The sequence below is a fragment of the Eublepharis macularius genome, chromosome 1 (assembly GCF_028583425.1).
Source record: "Eublepharis macularius isolate TG4126 chromosome 1, MPM_Emac_v1.0, whole genome shotgun sequence".
NCBI lineage: Eukaryota > Metazoa > Chordata > Lepidosauria > Squamata > Eublepharidae > Eublepharis > Eublepharis macularius.
Genome location: NC_072790.1, coordinates 236,629,862 through 236,654,056, shown reverse-complemented (window position 1 = coordinate 236,654,056; position 24,195 = coordinate 236,629,862). Strand labels below are relative to the sequence as shown.

The 24,195-nt window shown below is 47.0% G+C and overlaps 1 protein-coding gene across 1 annotated transcript; it reads right to left on the bottom strand.

Annotated features, from left to right (window-relative positions):
- Positions 1 to 710: 710 nt before the first annotated feature.
- On the bottom strand, positions 711 to 23,244 carry LOC129325491 (palmitoyltransferase ZDHHC3-like). Its single transcript, XM_054973177.1, has 9 exons — positions 23,066 to 23,244; positions 21,169 to 21,257; positions 15,066 to 15,145; positions 13,994 to 14,106; positions 9,798 to 9,859; positions 6,064 to 6,160; positions 5,153 to 5,225; positions 4,406 to 4,535; positions 711 to 4,272 (listed from the first exon to the last, which is right to left on the bottom strand). Exons 1-9 carry the CDS (start codon positions 23,242 to 23,244, stop codon positions 4,181 to 4,183), a joined length of 915 nt encoding a protein of 304 aa, XP_054829152.1. The 3' UTR covers positions 711 to 4,180.
- Between the last annotated feature and the right edge of the window lie 951 nt (positions 23,245 to 24,195).

Genomic DNA, 24,195 nt, shown 5'->3' with positions numbered 1-24,195 from the left:
CGCACCTTTAAGACTAACCAACTTGATTGTAGCATAAGCTTTCGAGAGCTGTGGCTCTCGAAAGCTTATGCTACAATCAAGTTGGTTAGTCTTAAAGGTGCGACTGGACTCTTTGCTATTGGGCTCTCGAAAGCTCACTCCCTGGAAATCTAGTCCGGGTCTTTAAGGTGCAAAGGGACCTGATTCTTGCTTTTCTGCTACAGACTAGCACAGCTGCCCACCTGAAACTACCACGGACGGTTCTGTCTCCTTAGCTAGCTTAACCTGTTCACAGAGAGAAAAAGCATCTCTGGTCGTCTCTGGACTGTGGAACTCTTGATGCTTCTCTTCCTCCCCATGTTCCCCTTGGATTGTCTTTCCAGACATTCACCTCCCTCCATCGCTTTCTCTGACTCATCCCAGAGCTGAAAGGCTGCTGGGCCCGGCTCCAACCCCCTAAGCCTCCCGGAGCCCTGGAGCTGCGGATCGAATTCCGGAGCCCGCAGCCTAGGCTACAATTTCCAATCATGCTGGTGGAAGGGGAGGCGGAAATGGGGCAAAGGGATGCTGGAACTCTACGCACCTCCTCCACTGTGATTTTTTAAAATCAAGACGGGGGGGGGGGGGGCTAGAGGTGGAGTTATTGGTATGGAGGCTGAGCCACGAACAGAAAAGGTAGCACCATCAGACAGAGTTCAATGATTTTTTTTAATATAAAATCTCTTACAAATAGCAAACACACAGATTAAGTTGTCAACATTAACACTGGTGGCCACAACTGGGGGAGGGGGCCCTCAGCAGCACACCCAGAGGACACCCCCCCCCGAATACTTTTTGCAGGCAGTGAGAAGGGTAGTTCTTAAAGGCATTCATTTTCCTCACTGTTGTCATCAGCGGATTTGTTCACACATGCAAGTTTTTATCCCTTGATGCTAGGCACACTCCGCAGGTGACGCAACGCGAGGGAAACGGAGGCGGGGAGAAGTACGTTTCATACACTGCGAAAGATCTGGCTTGTAGGGTTTGTGAAGGTCATGGAATTCAGCTTCTCTGTGCATAAAATATGGGTTTACCTCACTTCTCATCCCACCCCCCCCCACACCAAACCACACAGCAGACACAGTGCAAAATTCCAGACTCTCTTACTCAGGGGCTGACGGGCTGATAACAGAACCAATAAAATAACTCTGCAAATCACGCAACAGGAATGATTGAGGTAAACATGTACCATGGTTCACCGTTCTCAAGCTGGCACCATGAGCATCTTTGGGTGGGGGGGTGCCACTGCTGAATTTTGATTGGGGCGGAGGGGAGACAGGCGAGGAAAAACAGACCCAAAAGTACATCTGGTGGCTGGGAGAGCAGGGGGAGGAGACGTGGTCTTAAAACTTGGACTCTAAAAGTCACATTCTTATGCTAAGTTGCTTTGAGTAAACATGCATAGGACTGGGTTTATCACTGAGCCAAGTAACAAGCAAACTCGCCTTTAGTGTCAGACCTGCACTATGATGGATGCGGTCTGTTCTGTACTTTTTTGGAAAAAGATCAGAATACTGATACATTATTTTCTGCAGCAAGAAGGATCCAATCCTTGCTTTTTTATATATTAAAACACACACACACACACACACACACACACACACACACAGAGCATTAAAGCTGAAATTTTGTTCAAGCTGCTGTATTACGTGTACCATGGGACCTTCTTGGCTCTGTAGGCGACCAGAACCAATGGCCCAAAAGTCTGTTGTCTGCTACCTTGTATGTTTTTTATTCCACCTGTGCTCCAAGGAGCTCATGACGGCATACATGGTTCTTCCACTGTATCCTAACAACAACCCTGCGAGATAGGTTAGGCCAAGAATGCGACTGGCTCAAGGTTGCGTAGAAAGCTTCGTGGCAGCATGGGCTCTGGAACCCCAGTCTCCCAGACTATCCACTACACCGACTATAAACGCATACTAGGCAACGAAAACTGACTTTTGAGGTGTAGGAACACTTCTTAACACAAGGCTCACGTGGCATCTGCCACAGAACAAAACTGTCGTGCATGCAACTGTAGCCTCCAAAACACTCAACAACTTAGGGGAGAGCCTTTGAATTTATTCCAAAAGCAGTATTTACTTGGTAATGTGAGCTCTGTCTGGAGACCACTGAAGCATTCACTCCCCTCCCCCAAGCAGTACTGCTGGACTTGCAGTTTGGGGGTCTGCCCAGAACTTAGGGCAGGAGTTTATCACCATTAAATTCCATAAAAATCGTTCCCTGCTTTTCATTTTGCAGTACACAGTTTAAAACAGCCAGTGGCTTCATTTATTCTATGGATGGGGGGGGGGCAGCAGCTTTATTAAAACACTCGTGGAAGATGAGGGGAGTTAACACATCAAGGAGCCCCCTCGCCAATAATGTCAAATGGGAGTAAGAACTAGGAATCTGCGAGAATTGGAACATACAGGGTTGCAACCCCCAGATCCATTCTGCCAACAGTAGTGCTTTGCCCCCGGCTTTCCCACTTGTGCTGGGGAAGTGCCGCCCCTTAACAGAACAGATCCACAGGATCCAACCCAGTGGGTAACACGGGATTCAGTGCAAAGGCTTATTCACAGGATGGGGAGAACAGAAACCACACGAATAGTGCAATCCTACGCAGAGTTACTCCAGTCCAAGCCCAATGACTTCAATGGACTTAGACAGGAGTAACTCTGCCTAGGATTGCACTGTAAAGGGAGCAGGATTGCACACGAGATAAAAGCTCTCACAGAAGGAAGAATTTCAGAAAGTGCAGCTTCTTCCGTAACCAAAGCAAGAGAGAAAACGAGCCCGAGAAAAATTCTTCCTCTTTTGCAACTGCTGAAGGCTCAGGCGCCCCAGTTCAGCCTCAAGCTGGAAACCCGATGTGCAATGAACCAGATAACCTTGAGGGCCATTCTAGGGGTGAGAAGTTAGCCAGGGATCCCCTGAGGGGAAGCGATACAAAAGACATGGAGCTGTCTCTTCTACTGGGCCAAAACCGCAGCAGAAGCCTCCCCGGTAGACAAACACAGCTGACGGGTCCAGTGACTTCTTCGGTTCTGAAAAAGTCAAATGATCTATTTTTTTTAAAAAAACATTTGGAATTAAATGTTTATTTTTTAAAAAGCGATCATTTTACTTTTTAAATTTTGTTTTGTTGTATCTGCTGATGAAGCTACTCGCGAAATGCACTGGGATCTATGATTATCAATAAATGTTCTTCCATTGCACCTTGCTTCTTTGTCTCCTCCCTTTCTGGACTGTCAAGAAGAAACCGAGAAAACGCGGTTGAAGGCTCACAGCAAACTGGCAGCAGCTATACTGGATGAAGAGGACATGTGGAAGGGTCTCTTTCCTGCTCTACGTACAGGCCCCAGGTCAGCTTCGGGACAAGAGAAATAAAGCTGCCTCCGTATCCCACATCGACAGCCAACCAAACCCCCAAGAGGAGTCCGAGGGCTGGTTTGTGCAATCTATTAACTCGGTGCACACACTTTCTCACCATCACCCTCCAACTGGCTGACATGAAGTGGTGAATCAGGAGGCTGAAGCGAGTGGAAAGGGCCAAGGAGGCCTTGCGGTGAAATTCAGAGCTCTTGCTTCGCCTCTTGTCTGGGGGCAAGCGACCGCGAGCAGGGATGTGGCCGCTGGCAGTGGCCACAGTTCCCTAAAGATACCCTGTGACCTGCACACGACCCATGAGGAGTCAGCAAGAAGCTAAGCATCCTACAGTCCCTTGTTCTTGTCCATGGAGCTGGATCCGATTCAGTCGAGATGCAAAGGCGAACATGCTCTTTAGAGGCAGGAGCAGCAAGAGGCAGGAAGGGGGCAGCTTTCCCTACTCCCGATTGCAGACCCTGTATTTGTTTGAGAAGCTTCGGGTGCTCATTCCCACGTGGGGCTTTCCTGGGAGCCGCAGCCTAGTTCTGAGAGCTCCTCAGGCAACCCAAGAGTTCAAATACGGGCCCCTTCCAGTGACCTATCAAGCTTCCCATCAGTGAAGCGGGATCCGGACGCTCGTAGGACACTGTCCCCCTTCCAGGATGAAAGGCTGCTGCTGCCTCTGCTGTCACTTCCTCCTCCGCAGGCTGTAGCAAGGAACTAAAAGAGGTCAGAGCCTTTGCCCTTCGCAGGAGAGAAAGACGGCAGAATAACGAGGGAGATGCTCCCCTGGAGCAGCGCAGTGCAGTCACACGTCATAGTTGGGCAGGTAGCTGTAGGATGGCCCGCTGGCGGAAGGAGAGCTGCAGTTGCAGGGGAAGAACCAGCAGATCATGAAGCCTAAGTGGATGTGAGAGAAGAGAGGAGAGATTGCTGCGTGCAGCCCTGCCGCAGCCTCAGGCTATCGACGATTCTCAGGAAGTTCGGGTCCCTGACCCCCATCCCCACCTCCCCCGTGCACACAGTATCGTACCACGGCCAAAGACTTCTCTCAGGAGGGCGATCTTGGGCTTCCGCGTGTGCGGCACCTCTCGATGCGGCTCCTTCCGGAGTCGGTTGCGCAGCTGCTCGATCGGGGTCTCGTCTGTGATGATGGAAACCAGCTGGGGGAGAAGCGATGGGCAGGTTGGTAAGGGGTAACGTGGAAAGAAGGAGAGATGGGAACACTCGCTCATCTTTTACACCCACCCTCGATTAGTGATTCCGCACACATTGGATAATGCACTTCCAATCCTCTTTATAGATCATTTAGAACGGATGATTTCGTGTGCGGAACAAAAAATCCACCTCAAACGATTGATAAAGTGCATTGAAAGTGCATTATCCAACGTGTGCGGAATCACTCGATATTATAAATCTGGTTTTCCCCAAGAGGGGGCCTCTTAAAGCCAAAACATCCCCTCAATTCTAAGGGTTGATCTCTGGATTCTTCCATTTAAAGAACCTGCTGAGACCTTGGGAGAGCTGCTTCCAAACTGAGTAAACAGCACTGAGCTGGATGAACCAAATGGCTGACAGTACAAGGCAGCTTCATGTGCTGCTCGTATTGGACAGCGCCCATGCCATCACACACGACTTCCATTCCGGCTATGGGATTTTGCGACAGTTTACGTTTGACTTTGTTGGAGGAGCAGGGGGTTGGTGGTTTAAGAGGACTGACATCCGGTTAAAGAACATTTTTTTAGTTGGCTGACAAAGACTGAAGCCTCTTAAAACTAACCTGGTCGTAGAATATGACTGTGACGAAGAGGCCAAACAGGACGGATTCAACCAACAAGATGATGCGGTGGGCACTAGAGGAAGGCAAGGAGAAAGCACAGTCAGTTCATCAGCTAGGAACTCCATGAGCCCATCTCAGGTTCCCAGGGGGCAGCAGGAAGCGCGGGGCTTGCTTTGCAGGGCCAGTCCGCACATCCTAGGAACCCAATTGTGGGGAGAGAGAGAGAAGGCCAGCACAGTTTCCTCTCTGGCATGTAACAAAGTGATGAGCCAAAGTTACAGGGCTACGCTGGGCAGCTCAAGAAGAGTGTGGCCAGGAATTTGGGGGTTGATAGCAAAGCTTGACGGTACTGAGCGGGGTCACCCAATTACATTGGCCAGCAAGCAGATTTAACATGGACAAAAGAAAATCAATTCTTTATACAATTAACGTATGGAATTTGCTGCCCTAGAGATATGATGCTGTATACTGGCTTTAAGAGAATCAGGTGAGTTTACAGAGAAAGAAAAGCTACTGGACTCTTGCTCTTTTCTACTGCTACAGAAAGTAAGTCTAAGGGGCAGAGTGACCTAAACAGGAGACCAGGAGGTGCCGGGGTGGAGATGGAAACGAATGCCCAAATCTGTGCTCCAGCTCTTTTACCAGAGTAGGTCAGCTGCTGTGGAAAGGCCAGCCCAGAGCATCCTGCCCGGGCCTGGGGCCAACACTTTGAAGTTCCAGTTGCTCTTGGCAGGATCTCTGTGACATGGCAGTTTCTTTAAAACACACACATAACACTCAGCAAAAGGCAAGGTGAAGAAATCAACAGGCTCCGGCAACTCCCCCACCTTTTATATTGTCCGCAACTCCCCCAGCTTTTGTTTTTTAAAAAACCCCTAGTTTAGCGGTGGGAGGGGGAAAGAGGTACTCACGTTTGGAGGGGGTGGCCAGAATCGCTTCCCTCGGCTGAGTCCCCCGGCCAAAGCCACGTGGTCAGGACCAGCCCCATGGCGTAAAGGCTAGCCAAGCCTGTGGCCGGGAGATTCGAGTGAACAAAAGTCAGGAAGTGGAATAAAAATAAAATAAAAAGCTCTCCAACCCAAATGTGTGAGTGCACCAGCCCTTAGGCCAGCTGATCATAATTCCCTCTTATCATCACCACAAACTGCATTCAGAACCCACCTTTTTTGCTGAGACACAAGCAGTGCAAAATTAAGGAAGAGTTACTCCAGTCTATGCTCGTTGAAATCAGTGGGCTTAGACTAGAGTAACTCTCCTTAGGGTTGCACTAAAGGTGTGTTACAAAATATGATTTACAATCCAGCCAGACAGCAAAGACCTCCAATAAACCATGTACTAGGATTAGGATTACAGAACTGGAAAAGATTGCAATTAAAAAAACCTGTCTGTGATATCACACGCCCTAATAAAGAAAGTGGGGTTACAAAGGTAGAGGGTGCTGTGGGTGGGTCAGTACTGCCGATTCACATTCATAAAGCTGACTCCCAGATTCCTGAAAACTCCAGCCTCCAGCCCTCATGGTTGCACAGACTGGCTCAAGAGGAACTAGATGACGTAGAGCCGGATTCCCCAACGTGGTGCCCGTGGCACCCACCATTACTTTCCCTAGTGCCTGCTGAGCTTTTCAGAAAGTAGGTGGAGCCATTGTAAGTCAGAGCTTGTTAGTGGCTCCCCTTGTTAAAATCAAAGGTTTTTCTACGATCACTGGAGGATCAGGAGAACTGATAAGCACCCAGGCTTTCCTTAGTCAGCGCATGGATCCATTCCCCTTTTAGGCTTTCATTCTTTATTATTTCACCACTTCCTTCTCCTTTCCTCTCCTCTTTTCCCTTTCTGCGACTCTTTTGCAAAACAAGGTGGGAGGTATCACGTTGGGCTCCGCCTCCCGTGGCAGCCATTTTGGGGTGGCACTCGTCACCTCCTCTCAAAATTTCAAAGGTGCCAGCAGGCTCAAAAAGGTTGGGGGCTCCTGACATAGGGATAAGGATCTAAAAGGTTACGGGAAGAGCCCCCAAACGGCTACTCATTTGCAATCCCTGCTACTGGCAGAGAGGACGCTAATGGGCTCAGCAGAGGGAGAGGGGACAAGGACTGGTCAGCCTTACTGCGACCACTTGGTGGCATCAAGGGCCAGGCAGCTGGACGATGTGCCAGCCCTCAGGCTTCTCTTCTCTATCGATGCAATTCTTATTTTTATTGTTAGCCACCTTGAGCCTATTCATGGGGAAGCAGGGCATGAATTTAATTAAAAGAGACCAGCAAATAAAGTCAAAGCCTTTACGGAAAAGGAATGAGGAGCAACTGGGACTTGGTGGTAGGGAACATTCCTTGCAGGCAGAAGACAGCACTTGCCTTTCTCTGCCTGGTCCACAGAAAGCCGTGGCTGCCAGAGCAGTGAACACTGAGCTACATGGACTAAAAGTCTGCTTTGGCACACCGTAGCTGCATACGGAAGGATGTAACAGGAGGAAGAGGACGTGATGGTGCTATGTTAGTGGAAGGGGGGTTGCAGGCCTCATCCAGGCAAGCTCCAGAAGGTAGTTTGCATTTCCCAGTGCTCTGAGACTGACAGAGGACAGCCGAACAGATCTACTGATGCAGTACCATGTTTCTGCCCTATACCTGCACTCTATGCTATGCTTATTGAAGGTTTCTGTAACCCTAGTCCTAGCACATTGCTTATTAGATGTCTCGTCACACTGAGTATCGACTTAAAACTATGTAACCCACTTTAGTGAGAATGGCAGACTATAAATGTAGCAAGCAAACGAAACAAACAGCCTATCCAGGTTAAGGACTGCCCACGGTGCCGCAAAATCCTAAAACCATAAGGGGCAATAAGGCAGAACGAGCAGAATTGCATTAAGGGAGCAGTAGAGGGATGGTCGAGTGGGAGGTATGAAGTTCCTAAGATTAAGTAGAAAATAGTGCAAGCTTGCAACACGTCCCCGCAAGGCATCTCTCCATGTGAACAAGGACTCCAGGGCACAGAAGAGACAAAGAAACTCAACCCCAGGATTTGTTTAAAAATTGTATCTGGATCAACAGCAGCCCCTAGTGGGACAAAACTGCAGCGGCCGCGTTGTTTTCATGGCAGGAAATATATTAGGTATTTGAGCGGCTTGTTTTTATATTGTGATGTTTTTAATTGTACGCTTCCTCGAGCAGGACTCCGAAGGGGAAGCAGAGAAACATCCAAAATAAATAAATAAATAAAAATACCGGATCATTTTATAAATCACGCCTGATGGGAATAACAAGAGCTTTTTTCCTGGGAAAAGAGGTGGTGGAACAGAGTGGGTTGCCAGCACAGGGGGCAACTCTTGGCGGGAGGTAAATACCCCTGGTACCACATGCATGTGCACAAAATGCGCGCATGCTCCCAAGGCCGCGCAAGGACATCACTTCCGGTCAGCTGGAACAAGGGGGAAGTTTTTTAAAGTTTAAATTGCCCTCGGCGAAAATGGTCACGTGGCTGGTGGCCCCGCCCCCTGCTCTCCAGACAGAGGGGAGTTGAGATTCTAAATGTAAACTCCCCTCTGTCCGGGGAGCAGGGGGCGGGGCCACCAGCCACGTGACCATTTTCAAGAGGTGCCGGAACTCCGTTCCGCCCCGTTCCTGCTGAAAAAAAGCCCTGGGAATAACACAACCAGACCTTAGAGTCAAGCTGTGTGAGCCGCAGGGAGATTTGTGAACGAATCTCCAGGGTGCTGGAGGAAGGGAATGAGCTAGTAGAAAGCAGCTTTAGGAGCACATTACAGGTTAGAAAAAAAGAAGAAGGGCTATTTAAAAAGTCCTTCCTCGTAATATGGACACAAACTGTATTGGAATGGAGGGGGGGGGGAGCGCCATGACTTCCGTTTACTAACAAAAACCACTAGCATCTGACGAAGAGAGCTGTGGTTCTCGAAAGCTTATGCTACAGTAAAGTTGGTTAGTCTTAAAGGTGCTACTGGACTCTTTACTTAAGAAAAACACGATGTGATCCATTCACGGATCTCTCAGTGCCTTCCAATGAAACAATGGCAGAACAATGTTTGTGGTTTTAAGGTCCGATTTGGGTTATCACCCCCTCATATTCTTTGTTTTCATGTCGCAGGCATGTGTGTTGTCCGTTTCTATATGCCGTGATATTCAGTTTTTTTTAAAACTGTACTGTTTGTAGTTAGTTTTAGGTGGTTAGACACATCGGTCTGCAGCAGAAGAGCAAGATTCGGTTCCAGCAGCACTTAAGATTTAATTCACGTAGGCAACAAGATTTCTAGGGTATAAGCTTGGAGAGTTGAAGTCACCTGACGAAAGGAGCATTGACTCTCAAAAGCTTATACCCTGGAGAACTTGTTCATAGTTAAGATGCTTCTGGATTTGAATCTTGCTTATGTATTTTTTTTTTGTAACAAAGCAGTATTTTTAAAAAGTTATGCCAAACCTAACTCTGTCAGCACAGAAGCATGCAAGCTTTCAAATTTCACAGCATTCTGCACAGTTCAGTAAGCACCAATCATTGTGCATTTTGGAAATCAATGTTGCAGAGACCAATGGTCTGTTAGATAAGGAAATGAACAGCTATTGCCACTCACAGTGCGTTCATCCCCCCCCCCAAATCCTCTGCCCCCCAACTCATCTGTAAACTCTCTCAACGTACCTGTATAGAAGAGGAACTGGATGAAGTATTTCTGGTTCAGTTCCCCCACACAGTTGTTTATCCTTGAAACAAGAGAGATCAGTTGCATGAGTGAAACACACAGCACACACACACACCAGCAAATAATTTCTAAAAGAGGAGGGGCTAAAGTAGTCTAATCTAGGCCCTCCTTTTGTTGAATTTTTATTTAAAGCACATTTACCCCGCCCTTCTTTACAAGCAGACTCAAAGCATCTTATGCTAATTTTAAACCATAAATGCCGTGGTCTTGGCATTGTAGTTCCTGACGTTTCGCCAGCAGCTGTGGCTGGCATCTTCAGAGGTGTAGCACCAAAAGACAGAGATCTCTCAGTGTCACAGTGTGGAAAAGATGTAGGTCATTTGTATCTACTCAGGAGGGGTGGGGTTGAGCTGAGTCATCCTGTAAGAGTTTCCCAGGGTGTGGAATGCTAATGGAGGGAGGCTTCACTGTATCCTGAGGAGGTTCTTTTGCATATGGATTGGTGCTTGGTGACCTGCCAACATCTTTTCCACACTGTGACACTGAGATCTCTCTGTCTTTTGGTGCTACACCTCTGAAGATGCCAGCCACAGCTGCTGGCGAAACGTCAGGAACTACAATGCCAAGACCACGGCAATACAGCCCGGAAAACCCACAACAACCATCGTTCTCCGGCCGTGAAAGCCTTCGACAATACATTAAACCATAAAGTTATCAAGGTCTAAGTCCTCAAACTGCAGTCACAAAAGCCTTGCACAATGATTCAACCATCGAGTAACCCTCAATTTGCTAAAATTTAGCAGGGAGAGCACCTTCCCTGAGAAAGTTAGGAAGGCCATCCCGCAATATGGCAGGTACTACAGAAAACAGGTGGGACCGGGAAGAAGCTGTTCACACCTGACTCCAAGAAGGTACAATAAGCAAGCCTCAGTCAGAAAATTTGACATGAGAGCATACTGGGAAAGCCTAAGCCATGAAGGGCTTTAAAAGTAAGAACCAGCACCTTGAAATAAACCCAGAAACAGGTTCCTAAGACAGAAGTAATATGGGCAATAGTCCAGATAACAAGCACTCAACCAGAAAGTGGAAAACCACCCCGGGAATAGTAAATAATTAAGAAACTTCCTTTATCTATTCAAAGTGACACTGCTGAACCTGTGCTCACAGTTATTACACTCATTACACCCATAAATACTTATCAATAAACATACACAATTCAAAGACAAAAGAATAGTCCAAGAGGGACAAAACGCTCCCCTTCCGTGTTTACAAAGGGAGCAGGATAACAACCCTGAGTTCAAAATGCAAGGCAAGTGTCAGTATTTTTATGTCCTTTTTAGATGTTGTAATTTTCGGTCTTTTTTCCTTTTGCAGATATCTTCAGCTTATTTCCAGAACTGGGGATCCACAGAGATGAATGCCCGAACTGAGGCCGGCTAGAACGTCAGGTTTCGTCTCACGGACTTCCTCAGGGGCGACCACAGATCACCATACAAGTCTTCAATTCTTTCCTTGAACCCAGAGTGTCACGCTGGCACAAGAATCTAGCGTCTTTCCCACTTTCTGGTTGAGCAATTGTGCCGGGAATTGCCTTGTTATCTGAACGTTGTCTTCAAGGATAGTCCACGTGTTTTCAAGAATCTAGTCTCCAGGTTACTGTTGCGGGGATCAGCATGAGCAGGTCAGCCATGAGTCCGATAAGGGAATCATTTTTTGGAGTTGGAAGACCACAGTCTTTGCAACTGAAACACACTCATCAAAAGTATCAGAAGAAGGGAGCTCTGACTCTCGAAAGCTCAACATCTTGTTGTTCTCTGAGGTGCCACTGGATTCAAGTCCTGCTGTTCTACTGCAGACCAACATATCCACCCACCTAAAACTAAACCCATCAAAAGTGGGAAGCATGGCACCCTCGAGGGCCTTGCTAACTAGCACCAGCTCCATCTTGTCTGGATTCCACTTCAGCTGATAACCCTCTGCATCTAGCCTACAGGAGAGAGACACTGTTCTAGGACAGAGACAGCCACTTCTGTTAAGTTCAATAAAGGTACCAGCTGAGGATCACCTGCACTTTGATGACAGCCAAAGCTACAGGTGATCTCACATAAATATTGGAAAACGTGGGCCCAGAACACTGTGGAATGGGACTCAGAGTCCCAAGCAGCTACCTGCCAAATACTGTCAAATAGAAAAGCACTAAACCCATTGAAGCATTCCGCCTCTAACCCCTTCTGCTTTAATAATGTCAAATGGCTGATGGTTGTTGAATGCTGCTGAGAGATCAAATAATATTAACAAAGAAGCATATCTTTGTCAGCTTGCAAATGGAGATTGTCCAGAGTAACTATGTCCTAGAGAGCCCTGTGGCGCAGAGTGGTAAGCTGCAGTACTGCAGCCCAAGCTCTGCTCACAACCTGAGTTCGATCCTGGCAGTAACCTGGTTCAGGTAGCCGGCTCAAGGTTGACTCAGCCTTCCATCCTTCCGAGGTCGGTAAAATGAGTACCCAGTTTCCTGGGGGTAAAGTATAGATGACTGGGTAAGGCAATGACAAACCACCCCATAAAAAGTCTGCCAAGAAAACATTGTGATGCGACGTCCCCCCATGGGTCAGTAATGACTCGGTGCTTGGAACCATTTTATGTTAGAAAAAACAAATGATGACTTGCATAAAGCATTACATTTTTCTGAATGTACTAACTTTGTTGAAAAGTGGCTCCCTTTTTTTGATTATATAGAAATGAATGACCTTCAACCGAAATCTAAGATATTACAATCAGTAACAAATTCGGGATATTTTTTTCCTTAATAACAACTTAAGACTAATTGTAACTCCTTACCTTCATTTGTACTTATGTGAAACCCAGTTAATATCTCTTCTTGATTACTGTTATTCTTGTATTGGGTTTGTTAATCAATGTTTGTATATTTGAAAGTTATTTGTTAATTAAAATTTAATTTTAAAAAATGACTCGGTGCTTGCACAGGGGACTACCTTTACCTTAACCAAGTCCAGCTCAGTTCCAAAGCCACGCTGAAAAAGGTCAAAGGCACACAAGTCACCATGGAAAACCTGGAGCTGATCCACCGCCACCCTCTCATACGCCTTGACTGAAACAGGTTGGTTCAATTAGCCACGACCTGTCCGCCCATTTCTTTATCAAAGGGAAAACAACAGCTTGAACTGATGATCCTCCTAAGTGGCTCTCTCACTTTGTCCCAGCAGGATTCTTCATCCAGGAGAGGCAAGAATCAAGGCTATGTGGCATTTGCAACACCCAAGATACTGTCAACATTGCCCGGGAATACCAATCCAAAACTGAGCCGGATGCAATTCAACCAATGCAATGCTAGCGAGGAAGTAACTGCCTCCTCGTAGGATTTTAACTGGGCTTCTTAATACGCTTTGCCAGATTCATCCAGCTTTGTGTTGATGCTCCATCCACCTTCCTTCCCTCTTCCATTCTCCCCAACTTCATGTTAAACCAGAGCAACAAGTGCTAGAATAGGAGAGGGCAGGCAACTCTGTCAATTGTTTCCTGGAACCCACCACTCCAGGTTCCCATCAAGGTCTCGACAGAAAAACGTTTGGAATCTTAAAACCTGCCAGAAAGCTCAGGAATCCAAACAGATCCCATCAGGCTTCAGGGCAGACGGATCACTCTGTTTGGATCACCACCTCTGCAGTGGACAGGCGCCGCAATGACCGTTCCCAGTAGATAACATTCTAACAATAGCCAGATGAAGAAGCTTCTGCATAGATACTGAAGACCCCCCCCCGATCAATCAGCATGGGGGTCTGCACCAAACCAGAGATCACCTCTGTCCCCTGAGAAAGGATGCCTGCTAGTGAACTAGGCAGACACTCTGCCGGCAGAACACCCCATCTGTCCTTGGGACCCAGCACAAGGAAAGACAAGGAAGGCTGGCAGTAGTTTGCCCTGGGAGCCTGTGGAAGGGGGGAAAAGACTCACAGGGGATCTTGGCTACCCCCAACCCTCAGCCCTCCAGCTTGAGGTTGATAAAAGAACCAGCATGCCCGCCCAGAATAATCTGGGACACCAAACCTAGTCACTGTCCTCCACACATCTCTTAAAGAAGCCCCCCTCCCCTCGTTTCAGAAATGAAGCCTCACTGAAATTTTCCAGTCTTCAAGGTCTGGTGTCCTCCCATGCTCCTAAGCTGTGGGGAACTCACCATGGGCAGTGATGATCCATGCGGCGCACGCAGCGGTGGCAGACACGGCAGTGGTGAGCCCGAGGTGGTCGGTATGTCTCACAGCGGTTGCACACAGTCCAGTCCTCATTATTCTGGGAGAGAAACAGAGGAAGGTGCCCCTTGGCATTCACTCACTGAAGCCTAATTTTCATAATTGTGGGTTAACCCCGCGTCTAGCTCCACCATTGGGGATGAAGGCTCTCTTCATTGAAAGCTCTTCGATAGGAAGAAAAAAAAACTCCATGCATGGAGAAAACTAGCATGTCAGGAATGCCAGAAGTATTCTTCCTGGCAGATATCGGGGCATCCAATCACCGGAGCGCCCAAACAGCAGAAATCTGAAGCAGGACAGAACACCAGTTTACCATCTCACTAGGAAGTAAGTTAAAGCGCATGAAGCGCTTGCTATGGCTGTGCTGAAGCAATAAAGATATGATAAGATAAGAAGCAGGACTGGAGGAGGAGGGTTTTAGGAGCCGTTTCCAGTATTTATTTATTTAAAATATTGGCCTGCACCTTTCCACCCAGCTTAGGGCCCCCAAGGCAGCGAACAGTCAAAAATGTTCAAATACAGAATATAAATATTTAAAACTGTTAAAGAAAACATATGAACACATAAACACACTGATGCACAAACTGGGAGGAGCACCACTGAGAATTAGCAAGGGAACGCTAAACCAAAAAAAACGGCTTCCCTCCATTAGGTGTGTTAAGAAAAAGGGATGATAATAATAATAATAATAATAGCAAACTTATTTCTTCCCATATGCAACCCCTCTAAGCAACAAGCTTCCTGGGAGAAGGTCTCGAGATCCAATGGGGCACCGATTATTCCCTGCCGGCAATTTTCATGAACCGGAACGCACACTGGGGAGGGTGGGATCTTGGCGGTAGAATGCACACAGACACCGGCTCAGTCTCCGGGAGGCACCTACTGGAGAGCCACTGCCAGATGCAGTAGGCCGCGCTGCACAATGAAGAGCCACGGCCTGGCGCACTGCAGCCCTTCCACGGCAGAGAATCCTTGCCCGATGCGGGGTTAATGACTCACCCGACTTTTGTGGGATGTGCTGCTGCTGCTGCTCCGGAGGTCAGAGAAGTCAATGGCAGTTTCGGGGAGTGGGACCGTGCCTGAAAGGGGATCAGAGGTCAAATCCCTCTCTAAATCCCATTCTCTGCTGAGACTACTTTTACTACCGCTGGGCAAACACCCACAGAACAAAGGTGGCGTTCGCATGCCTCCCTCACCCCCAGTTAAGCGATCCTCTGCACGCACCCTGGCTTACAGGCAGCTCCAGTTATTTATTCCAGTTTATCTTCACCCCTATGGTGAGTGCTTGAGGCTCTTAATAACAACGCCAACAACATTTTATAGATGCCACTATCCCTATCAGAACGAAGGAAATTCACTATGGTCTATCTCATGGGCAGAGGGCTGCTGGACAGTGGCACCTCCAATCCCAATTAGGGAAGATCGTCCTGACCCCAACTCAATAGAAATGCCCCCCCACACACACGAGACCCAATTCCCCACTTTGTCTACACACCATCAGACCAACTTCTCTCCACCCCCTTTCCCTCCCCTTGCGTATCTCGCCGTTCAGGGTCAGACTAGATGAAATGTTGGGAGATCCATCTGTAAATAGATCACCTGAAGCAGTTTTCAATCGGTAAATAGACTGGGTTTTGCAGCTTCTATCTCCAGTCTAGCGGGGTGGGAGACATTTCCTCAAGTACAATCCACACACACACCCTGCCATTAAAAGGCTCCTTGGAGGAGCCGCTGTGGGCAAAATTCAGATCGGTGGTCTCTCTCACACTGGGCCAGCCAAAGAAGCTTGGGAGGTCCCTTGCATAATTTGGCCTTCTATTTGCAAGCCTGAGGGTGGGGCACGTGTCTGTCATTTTCTTTGACGTCCAGTGCCTTTCACCAGCTGTGTGATTTTGAATTTTAACTGCTGCAAAAGGTACATTGGGATGTAGGGGTGGAGGATCGATGGGGCGGGGCAGAGCAGGGTTCTGAAACCAGAAAATAACCAATGAATTTTAAAAACGGACAAACACAGAGCCAAACTACAAGTGACGCCTGACACAGGTTGGACACTTGTCAGCTTCCCTCAAGTTTTGATGGGAAATGTAGGCGTCCTGGTCTTGCAGCTTGGCTCTCCGACCACTGTCCAATGGACTTTCCAACTGTCACTTGTCCAACATTCCGCCAAGCTGCCTACATTTCCCGCCAAAACTTGAGGGAAGCTGGCAAGTGTCCAACCTGTGTCAGGCGTCACTTGTAGTTTGGCTCTGAGATAGGGGTATTGTGAAGAGCCATGATGGAACCACCAAAGATTTAAACGGCGAGAACTACTGCCAGCATTCAAATCCTGTATAATAACTGCTGAGGAATTACATAATTTTAAAGTTGACAATGGGGACACTGAAATTGTTCAAGATTTTCTATTTCTTGGCTCAAGCATCAATTAGAAGGGAGACTGCAACCAAGAAATCAGGAGACGGTTTGGAAGAGCGGCTGTGAGGGAACTAGAAAAGATCCTTAAAGATGAAGATGTCTCTCTGGGAACCAAGATCAGGATAATCCAGACTATGGCATTCCCCATTGCTATGGGAAAGCTGGACAGTGAAGAAAGCTGACAGGAAGAAAATTGATTCGTTTGAAATGTGGTGCTGGAGGAGAGTTTTGCGGATACTATGGACGGCCAAAAAGGCAAATAAAAAGGTTCTAGATCACAACAAGCATGATTCTCCCTAGAAAATGACAAAACTGAGGCTATTGAACTTTGGTCACATCACGAGAAGATAAGATTATCTGGAAAAGTCGATAATGTTAGGAACAGCTGGAGGCAGTCGGAAAAGAGGAAGACCCAAAGCGAGATGGCTGGACTCAATAAAAGAAGCCACGTCCTCCAGTTTGCAGGATCTGAGCAAGTCTGTTAATAAGAGGGCATTTTGGATGTCTTCCATTCATAGTCAAAAAGAGTCCAGTAGCACCTTTAAGACTAACTAATTTTATTGTAGCATAAGCTTTTGAGAACCACAGTTCTCTTCGTCAGATGCATGGAGGGCAGAAAGAAACTGGCTCAAGCATCAATCAGAAGGGAGACTGCAACCAAGAAATCAGGAGAAGGTTTGGAAGAGCCGCTGTGAGGGTCTTCCATAGGGTCGCCATAGGTTGGAGGCGACTTGATGGCACATAATATATACATAGCCAGAATTCAAATCTTATCCCACCATTATATAAAAGCAAATCACGTGACTTGCCCAGTTCCGTGGGCCCGAGGGCAACCAGAACCCCTGAAATTTCATTCCCCTAGCCGTCTCCCCCCAATCTGAGTGGCCCAGTCTAGCACAATCTTGCTAGGTCTTCAAAGCCAAGTGGGGGGCAGCTCTGGTTAGTACTTGGACAGGAGACTAGGGTTCCTACTCAAAGACAAGTGAAGGCAAACCCCCTCTGTTTGTCTGTCTTGAAAATCCTATGGGTTAGCATCAGTCAGCTGCAACTTAATGGCACTTTACACCCTCTCTCACCCCCCTCCCCACTTTCCCTTTTAGTAGCCCAGGACAGGAGAGAGAAAAGAGAAAGGGAAACTTACGCCCTCCCTGAAAGGTGAACTATCTATATCTAGTGAAGCACTTCTTGCAAAAAACCCAATGAATTCCCTGTTCCATCTTTTGCAGTCCTCCTTTGTTCTGTATCATGAAAAGTTCCAGTGAATGTCCTATCACTGTCCAGACATCCCCCTTGCTAAATCAGTCAGGGTGTGGTACGAAGAAAGAATTTTTTTTTTAAATGAAGCATGCTTCCACAGTTCTGTCAGAACAGAATTTGATTATACGGCTTGGCATATTTTAGGTCATTATGAATGTTCTATACTTTCCCTCGTCTCATCCGTTTTATTGCATCTCTCCCAGTTTATGCTGCTTGCTAATTTAATCTCCCTTTAAACTCAAGTATTTAATTGTATATAAAGTGCCATTTTAAAAAAAAAACTGCCTTTCCATGGTTTAGCATACACAGATTCATCCTGATGCGATCCTTAATGCATTATGGGAGCTTTCAACATATCTCATTTTCCTCTCCCCTGGTTTTTTTTTTAAAATTCATCTGTTATTATGATACAAAAACTTCGTTCTGCTTTCTTATCTTGATAGATGCTGGGACATACTGCAGCCTTTAAAAGAACAAAACCCTGTGGATGCTTTCTTTTTAAATGAGAGTCTCTTGTGCAAATTCATTATTTATTAATGGCTTTTGTAGACTCTTTTTCCATTGGGGCTCAAGATGATTCTGTGTCAACAGCCGTTTAGTTTAACCTCTTTTCAAAAAGAGAATCCAGCAACATTTACCCTTACATTATTAAAAAATACCAGCCAATTTTTTTTCATGAGACCAAAACAAAACGAAGCCCAAGATGCGGAACCAAGAAACGAAAAAGGATAGCTGGGGGCAACTGAAGTCTATCAGATAGAACAGATACGAGCAGAACCTCTGTGTTTAGAAGCAGTATACCTCTGAGCAGCAGCTTCTGGGAGTCATTTGGTTGGCCACAGTTGGAAACAGAATTGCTGAACCAGAGGAACCCTTTGTCTGACCCAGAAGGGCTCTTCTTCGAGGAACCGAGAGCCAGGATGCCAAAGTCCAATCCATGGCTGTCAACAGCCACTAGCCATGATAGCTACACAAAGCCTTCTTGTATGGGGCGGTGCAAGAAGGGATATTACCTTCAGTGGTCCCTCTTTATGAGCTTCCTTGGGGCATCTTGCCAGGTTAGAGAGATCTTGGTTCTAATTTAGCCAGGCAAATTTTCTTAAGCAGATAATCAGCAAACTCCCCCTCCCTCCAATTTGAGCAGAAGGACCAAAGAGAATCACAGTGTTCTTCCCCCTTCCCTCTTTAAAGTAGATTATGGAGAAAACAAATCCAAGTAACGGGAACAAAATGAACCACTAACAATGATGCAGGCACATTACGCAACCAAGATGTTCCATCTCTCAATGACGCAGCAAAGACTGTTTTCTCTAGATAAATATTTGGATTTTGCATTTGGAAGGGAGAAAAAAAATAAAGCAGGATGATGAATTTAAATAATGTTAAGTTCAGCTTCTGCTCCAAATGCCACTGGGAAAGATGATCGATGGTCCCCCCATCTGCCGGAGATAAACAATGCTGAAGATCAGCTGGCTCCAGGGCGCCTTTCCAAGGTAAGATGACACTCTCAAGGAAACCAAGGTGGTGACCTTCAGCTGGACCACAGTGAGCAGAGATGGAAAAAATCATTGTAGCCAGACCGTGAGCAGGGCAACTCTTTCTGCAGCTGCTTTGCATGAAGATGCTAAAACGCAGTCACCGAACAAGCAAGGGGCTGGCGCTGGGCACGGCAGAGACAGCCGTACAAAATGTAAACGTATAGTCCTAACTAGGGATCCACAGATTCTCACGGTCCCATCCCATTTATGGTCCAATTCTTCAGAAGATGTCCTGTTGCAAGCTTTTGATGGACCAGCACTCCAGTAGCAGAGAACCCTAAGTCTGTCCCCCACTTTACTCATTTGGGTTTTTTTATTCTGCGGCTACTGGGAGCGGTGGGAAGATGTCTACTCACAGTACATACAGACGCGTCTTTTAGTGCCAGGACTGCTTCGGAAAACCCAAGAGGGCATGCTGCTGGGCCCTCAGAATTGTCCTGGCACGGAACAAACTGTCTCTAAGTGCCAAGATCAAGTCTTGGATGAAAAGAACTGCTCAAAGGGAGTCTCTTAGAATGGGATGCAACCCCCCAAACCGGTCTAATGAGATTTCGCAATCGTTCTTACTCCGAGCCCGTCATTGAAGAGCTTGCGCAGGGCCCACAGAACCACAGCTTCCATTGTCAGCAAGTCTGCATCCTTTCATTAGTTGGGGGGGTGGGGAGGAAGACACACCCACATGAACTCTGGTTTTGCAAAAAGTATGCGGAGGCCAGGAGAGAAGAGGGCTTCCAAAGGCATTAGAAATGTTAAGAACTGCCTTGCTGACTCCAATCAAAACTCTTCAGGGTCCCATGTTCCGTTTTTAACAGAGACTACCAGTTAGAGGCCTCTGGGAAGCCCTTCAGGAGGGCAGGGAAAAGCAGCCCACCTTGCAACTTGTCAAGCAAAGCTGGCACGGCACAGATTAGACAATGAACTGGGGAAATCCCTGGTTCAAATCCTGCCTCTGCCATGCCTCCTACAATTGCCTTTGGCCTGTTCTATCCATCGTATGGAGCTCAAATGATATTGGCCTACCATACAGAGCTGTTGAAAAGACTACTGGAAAAATGTGCAAGAAGTACTTTGAAAACTGAAAACAATTGCATTTATTTCCTAAACGAATGACTGCCTCTGAACCCAGAGGTTATCTCACTATGGCTGAATCTATCCTTTTTACTCAAATAAGAGGGCTGTATTGTAGGGATGTAGATCCAGAGGAGTTAGCTGTGTTCGTTTGTAGTAGCAAAATAGTAAAGAGTCTGGTAGCACCTTTAAGGCTAACCAACTTTATTGTAGCATTAGCTTTTGAGATGTATTTATTGCATCTGATGAAGAGAGCTGTGGTTCTCGAAAGCTTATGCTACAATAAAGTTGATTAGTTTTAAAAGTGCTACTGGACTCTTTAGTATTGTAGGGAGGGGGTCTCACATGCTTCGCTAATGAGTTAGGGACCAGATTTCATCACTATATTGCCTTATGTACTATCTATTCACTTTAAATATGTCCTCCTATGTCCTGTCTGTGCTTCATGTTGTCTAATGTCAGTCTTAGAATTGCTTATGTTCTGTTTCAGCATTTCTTCAACTCTGTATTGGATTCTTGCTACTGCTATGTCTTTGTAAACTTCTATTTATTTACCCTATGGCATTGTTTATGGAAATGTTCTTGATATTGACTGTACTAATAGTCTCAGTGAGAAGGACGGACTATAAACAACCTAAATAAATAAATGTTATTTTTAATGCCCCATAAAAGCCAACAGCCTTCAATGACACATCTTGTGGCAGGGAGTTCCATAACATAACCGTGTATACATTCGAGAAGGGCGAAAACTGCCTTTTTGTGTGCGAGCCAGGGGCAATACAGACAGGGCCTTGGAGGCCTCCAGGGACAAAGGATCAGTTTCTTACCTGGGTCAGCAAAGACAGCCCGCGTGTGACTGGCTAGCAGCATCACGACAATGAAGTTGAACGCCACGGCGTGGAACGGACACCAGAGGCTGCAACAAAAGGAAGCAACGAGATCAGCAGCAGCTTGCAAACCCTCTTTTCTCTCCCCACCATGTTTTCCCAGGAGGTTAACTCCATGAAATTCGAGTTCTTTCTATCCCTGCCCCACCATCATTATGAGGGCTAAAACTTCTGAGATCGGGTTCCAAAAGCCATATTCCGACAGCTAAGCAGGGATCATCTTACTAATGCAGCCAGCCTTGGGTTTCTTTCTGGAAGAAAGGAAGGATATAAATTTTATGGCCGGGATCCAAGGAGCTACTTCAGGGGCACCGAACAGCTTGGAAATACCCAATAGGGAGATAAATTTTACCTCTGAACAGCAAGGAACTGTGCTGAACAAGCTCTTTCTGAAACGTCTTTTTTTTTAAAAAAAGATATATATATGGCCTGGGGTTGGTGGGTGGGAAGCCACTGTTTGTAAAAGAGAAACCCAGAGTCCCCCTTGTTATATGGAATTAGTGACAACCAGTTCTCTAGGTGTTAGCATATAGCTAATTAAAGCACCACATCTAAAAACAGACCTCGATTCCTATAGCTTTACCTCAAGGTCTCCATCCAGATCTGACCTTAGGGTTGCCCCTTTCTGTACAGAAAACTTGTCATCTAACACTGAGTGCCTCTGAGGATGTGCAGAGTTCCATGCCACTGCCCCCAACACTTCCACCAGATCCTTTTTCTGGATTTCAGGGCAACATGCTCCTGAGCTTGTGTAGAGTATTTTTCCCACCTTGGCAAATCTTTCAGGACAGATAAAAGCACATGCCACAGTGCTTTCTCCTTTTGAAAAGAAAGGGCAATGCTTCTATAAGCATGTGAAAAGTTACTTGTCCCTGTCCATGGTTCTGGAGGCAGCCGTGCCCCTATGGGTACTGTGCCCTTGAGGAGTTCTTTTCAAAGGGGAAGGAAGGACTCTCCAAAGGGGATTTACAGTTGAAGTAACTGTGAGCATGTGCAGGGATCTTCTATCCATTCTGAGGAGAAAGAAATCTATCTTTAAAAAATCTCTAAAGTCACAATGTCTCTGAGTATGTGCAGAATGCTTTTGTCTCAAAGGAAAAAGTAGCCAGCATGATGTAGCAGCTGGAGTGTCAGGATAAAGTGGAAAAATACTGTAAACAACTTAGGGCCCCTACTAAGGAGAAAGATCAAGATGGGCAGCAGTATTAGTCTATCTGTAGCAGTAGGAAAGAGCAAGAGTCCAGTGGCACCTATAAGACTAACAAAATTAGTGGTAGGGTGTGAGCTTTCATGAGTCACAGCTTCAGATACCAGTTTGGAATCTACTATGTGAAGAAGCGAGCTGTGACTCACAAAAGCTCACACCCTAACACAAATTTTGTTAGTCTTATTGGTGCTACTGGATTCTTGTTCTTTTCCACTGCTACTGGGGAGAAAAACATTGTAGAAATAAATAAGTCTTCAAGGAAAAGGCATCTAAGGACAACAAAGCTCTGAGCATATGCAAAGGACTTTCCACTAACCTACCCTTCAAGGCAGCTTAAAAGGCTAGAAGCTAAGCAGCCCTGAACAGGAAGGAATTCTTCATCCGTTCCAAGGTAAAATCCAACCCCTCCGTATTGGATCTCAGTGAGAATGGCAGACTATAATTTAATACTAATAACAAAAACATCTGGTATAGATACCTCTCTCTCCAAGGACAACAAAACAGCTTTAAAGAAAAAAGCAACCCAAAGCAGAGAGAAGGACGAAGTGCCTCTGCCCATGAGCAGAGCGCCCCCCACTTCCACCCCCTCTCAAGGCCGCCGTGCTCCTGAGCATGTGCAAAGTGCCCTACCTAGCCCGGAAGCCCGGCTGGAGCAGGACATGTTCCAGGACGACGTAGTCGGCGTAGCCCACGCTGAGGTAGGTGAGCAGCAGGCAGAGGACCCCGCAGGGGTCCGCCTGGCACCGCCCCTTCCCGCAGCACGGGCATCGACCCCCAGCTGCAGCCGCCGCCGCCGCCGCCGCGCCCATGGCAACCCCCGGCTCCCACTTCCGGCCCCGCCTCCTCTTCACCCGCCAGCCATTCGCAGCGCCGGACAGGGGAGAAACGCGGAAACGATGGGAGGCGCTGCTGCTGCTGGGTTTCCTGGATGTCGGTTGCCTTGGAGATGGGGCCTGGCGCCAACTCCAGACCTTCCCCCGCTCGACGGGAGTATAATGAATATAATGGCATGAAAACAACCGGTGATGATGAAGAGGATAATTAGCAGCCCCGGTTATTAGCTGAGCTCATGGGCCAGAGCACGCCTTAATCTACTTTACAGTGTTGTTGTGAAAGACGGTTCTGTGTCCCGTCTTCTGCTGCTTTCCACCTTGGCGGTCATAGGCTTGCCAGCCTCCAGGTGGTGGCTGGAGATCTCCTGATCTCCAGGTGACAGGGATCAGTTCCCCTGAAGAAAATGGCTGCTTTGGACAGTGGACTGTAGCCTGCTGAGCTCCTGCCCCTCCCCAAAACTCCACCACACGCAAGATCTCCAGACATTTCCCTCCCTGGAGATGGCAACCCTACGTCTGACCCGCAGTGCTTAGAGTGGGGCTCTTTTGGATCTGTCTGTCAGGCGCCATATCTTGGACTATTATTGTTTCACTGTATCTTGTATATTTATTAATTTGGATTTTATATCTTTTTTTTATCTTTGTATGTGACTCTTATGTTGCAACCTGCCCTGAGCCTGCTTGCGGAGAGGGAGAGCTAAAAATTGAATAAATTAAATTAAATCAAGAAGATAAAGGAGCGGGCCTATATACCTCTCACTGAGCTGGTGGGAACCCAAGAGGGAGAGGACAAAAACCGCCAGGGAAACATAACAACAGTCCTAGAGGCAGAAAGAATGCAATTCTATTAATCTAAGATTTATCTTTCCAGACTGTACAAAGTGGGCTTACCCTACAGGTGCCGGTACCCAAGTTTTCTCTGTTGTG

Coding starts and splice junctions, on each gene's coding strand:
- LOC129325491 (XM_054973177.1), bottom strand. CDS start 23,244: ATGGGCGCGGCGGCGGCGGCGGCGGCTGCAGCTGGGGGTCGATGCCCG. Junction 5,226..6,063: donor TCTGGCCACCCCCTCCAAAC/GTGAGTACCTCT, acceptor GCCTTCCTCTAG/TGCCCACCGCATCATCTTGT. Junction 4,536..5,152: donor CAGTCATATTCTACGACCAG/GTTAGTTTTAAG, acceptor CTTCTCCCCCAG/CTGGTTTCCATCATCACAGA.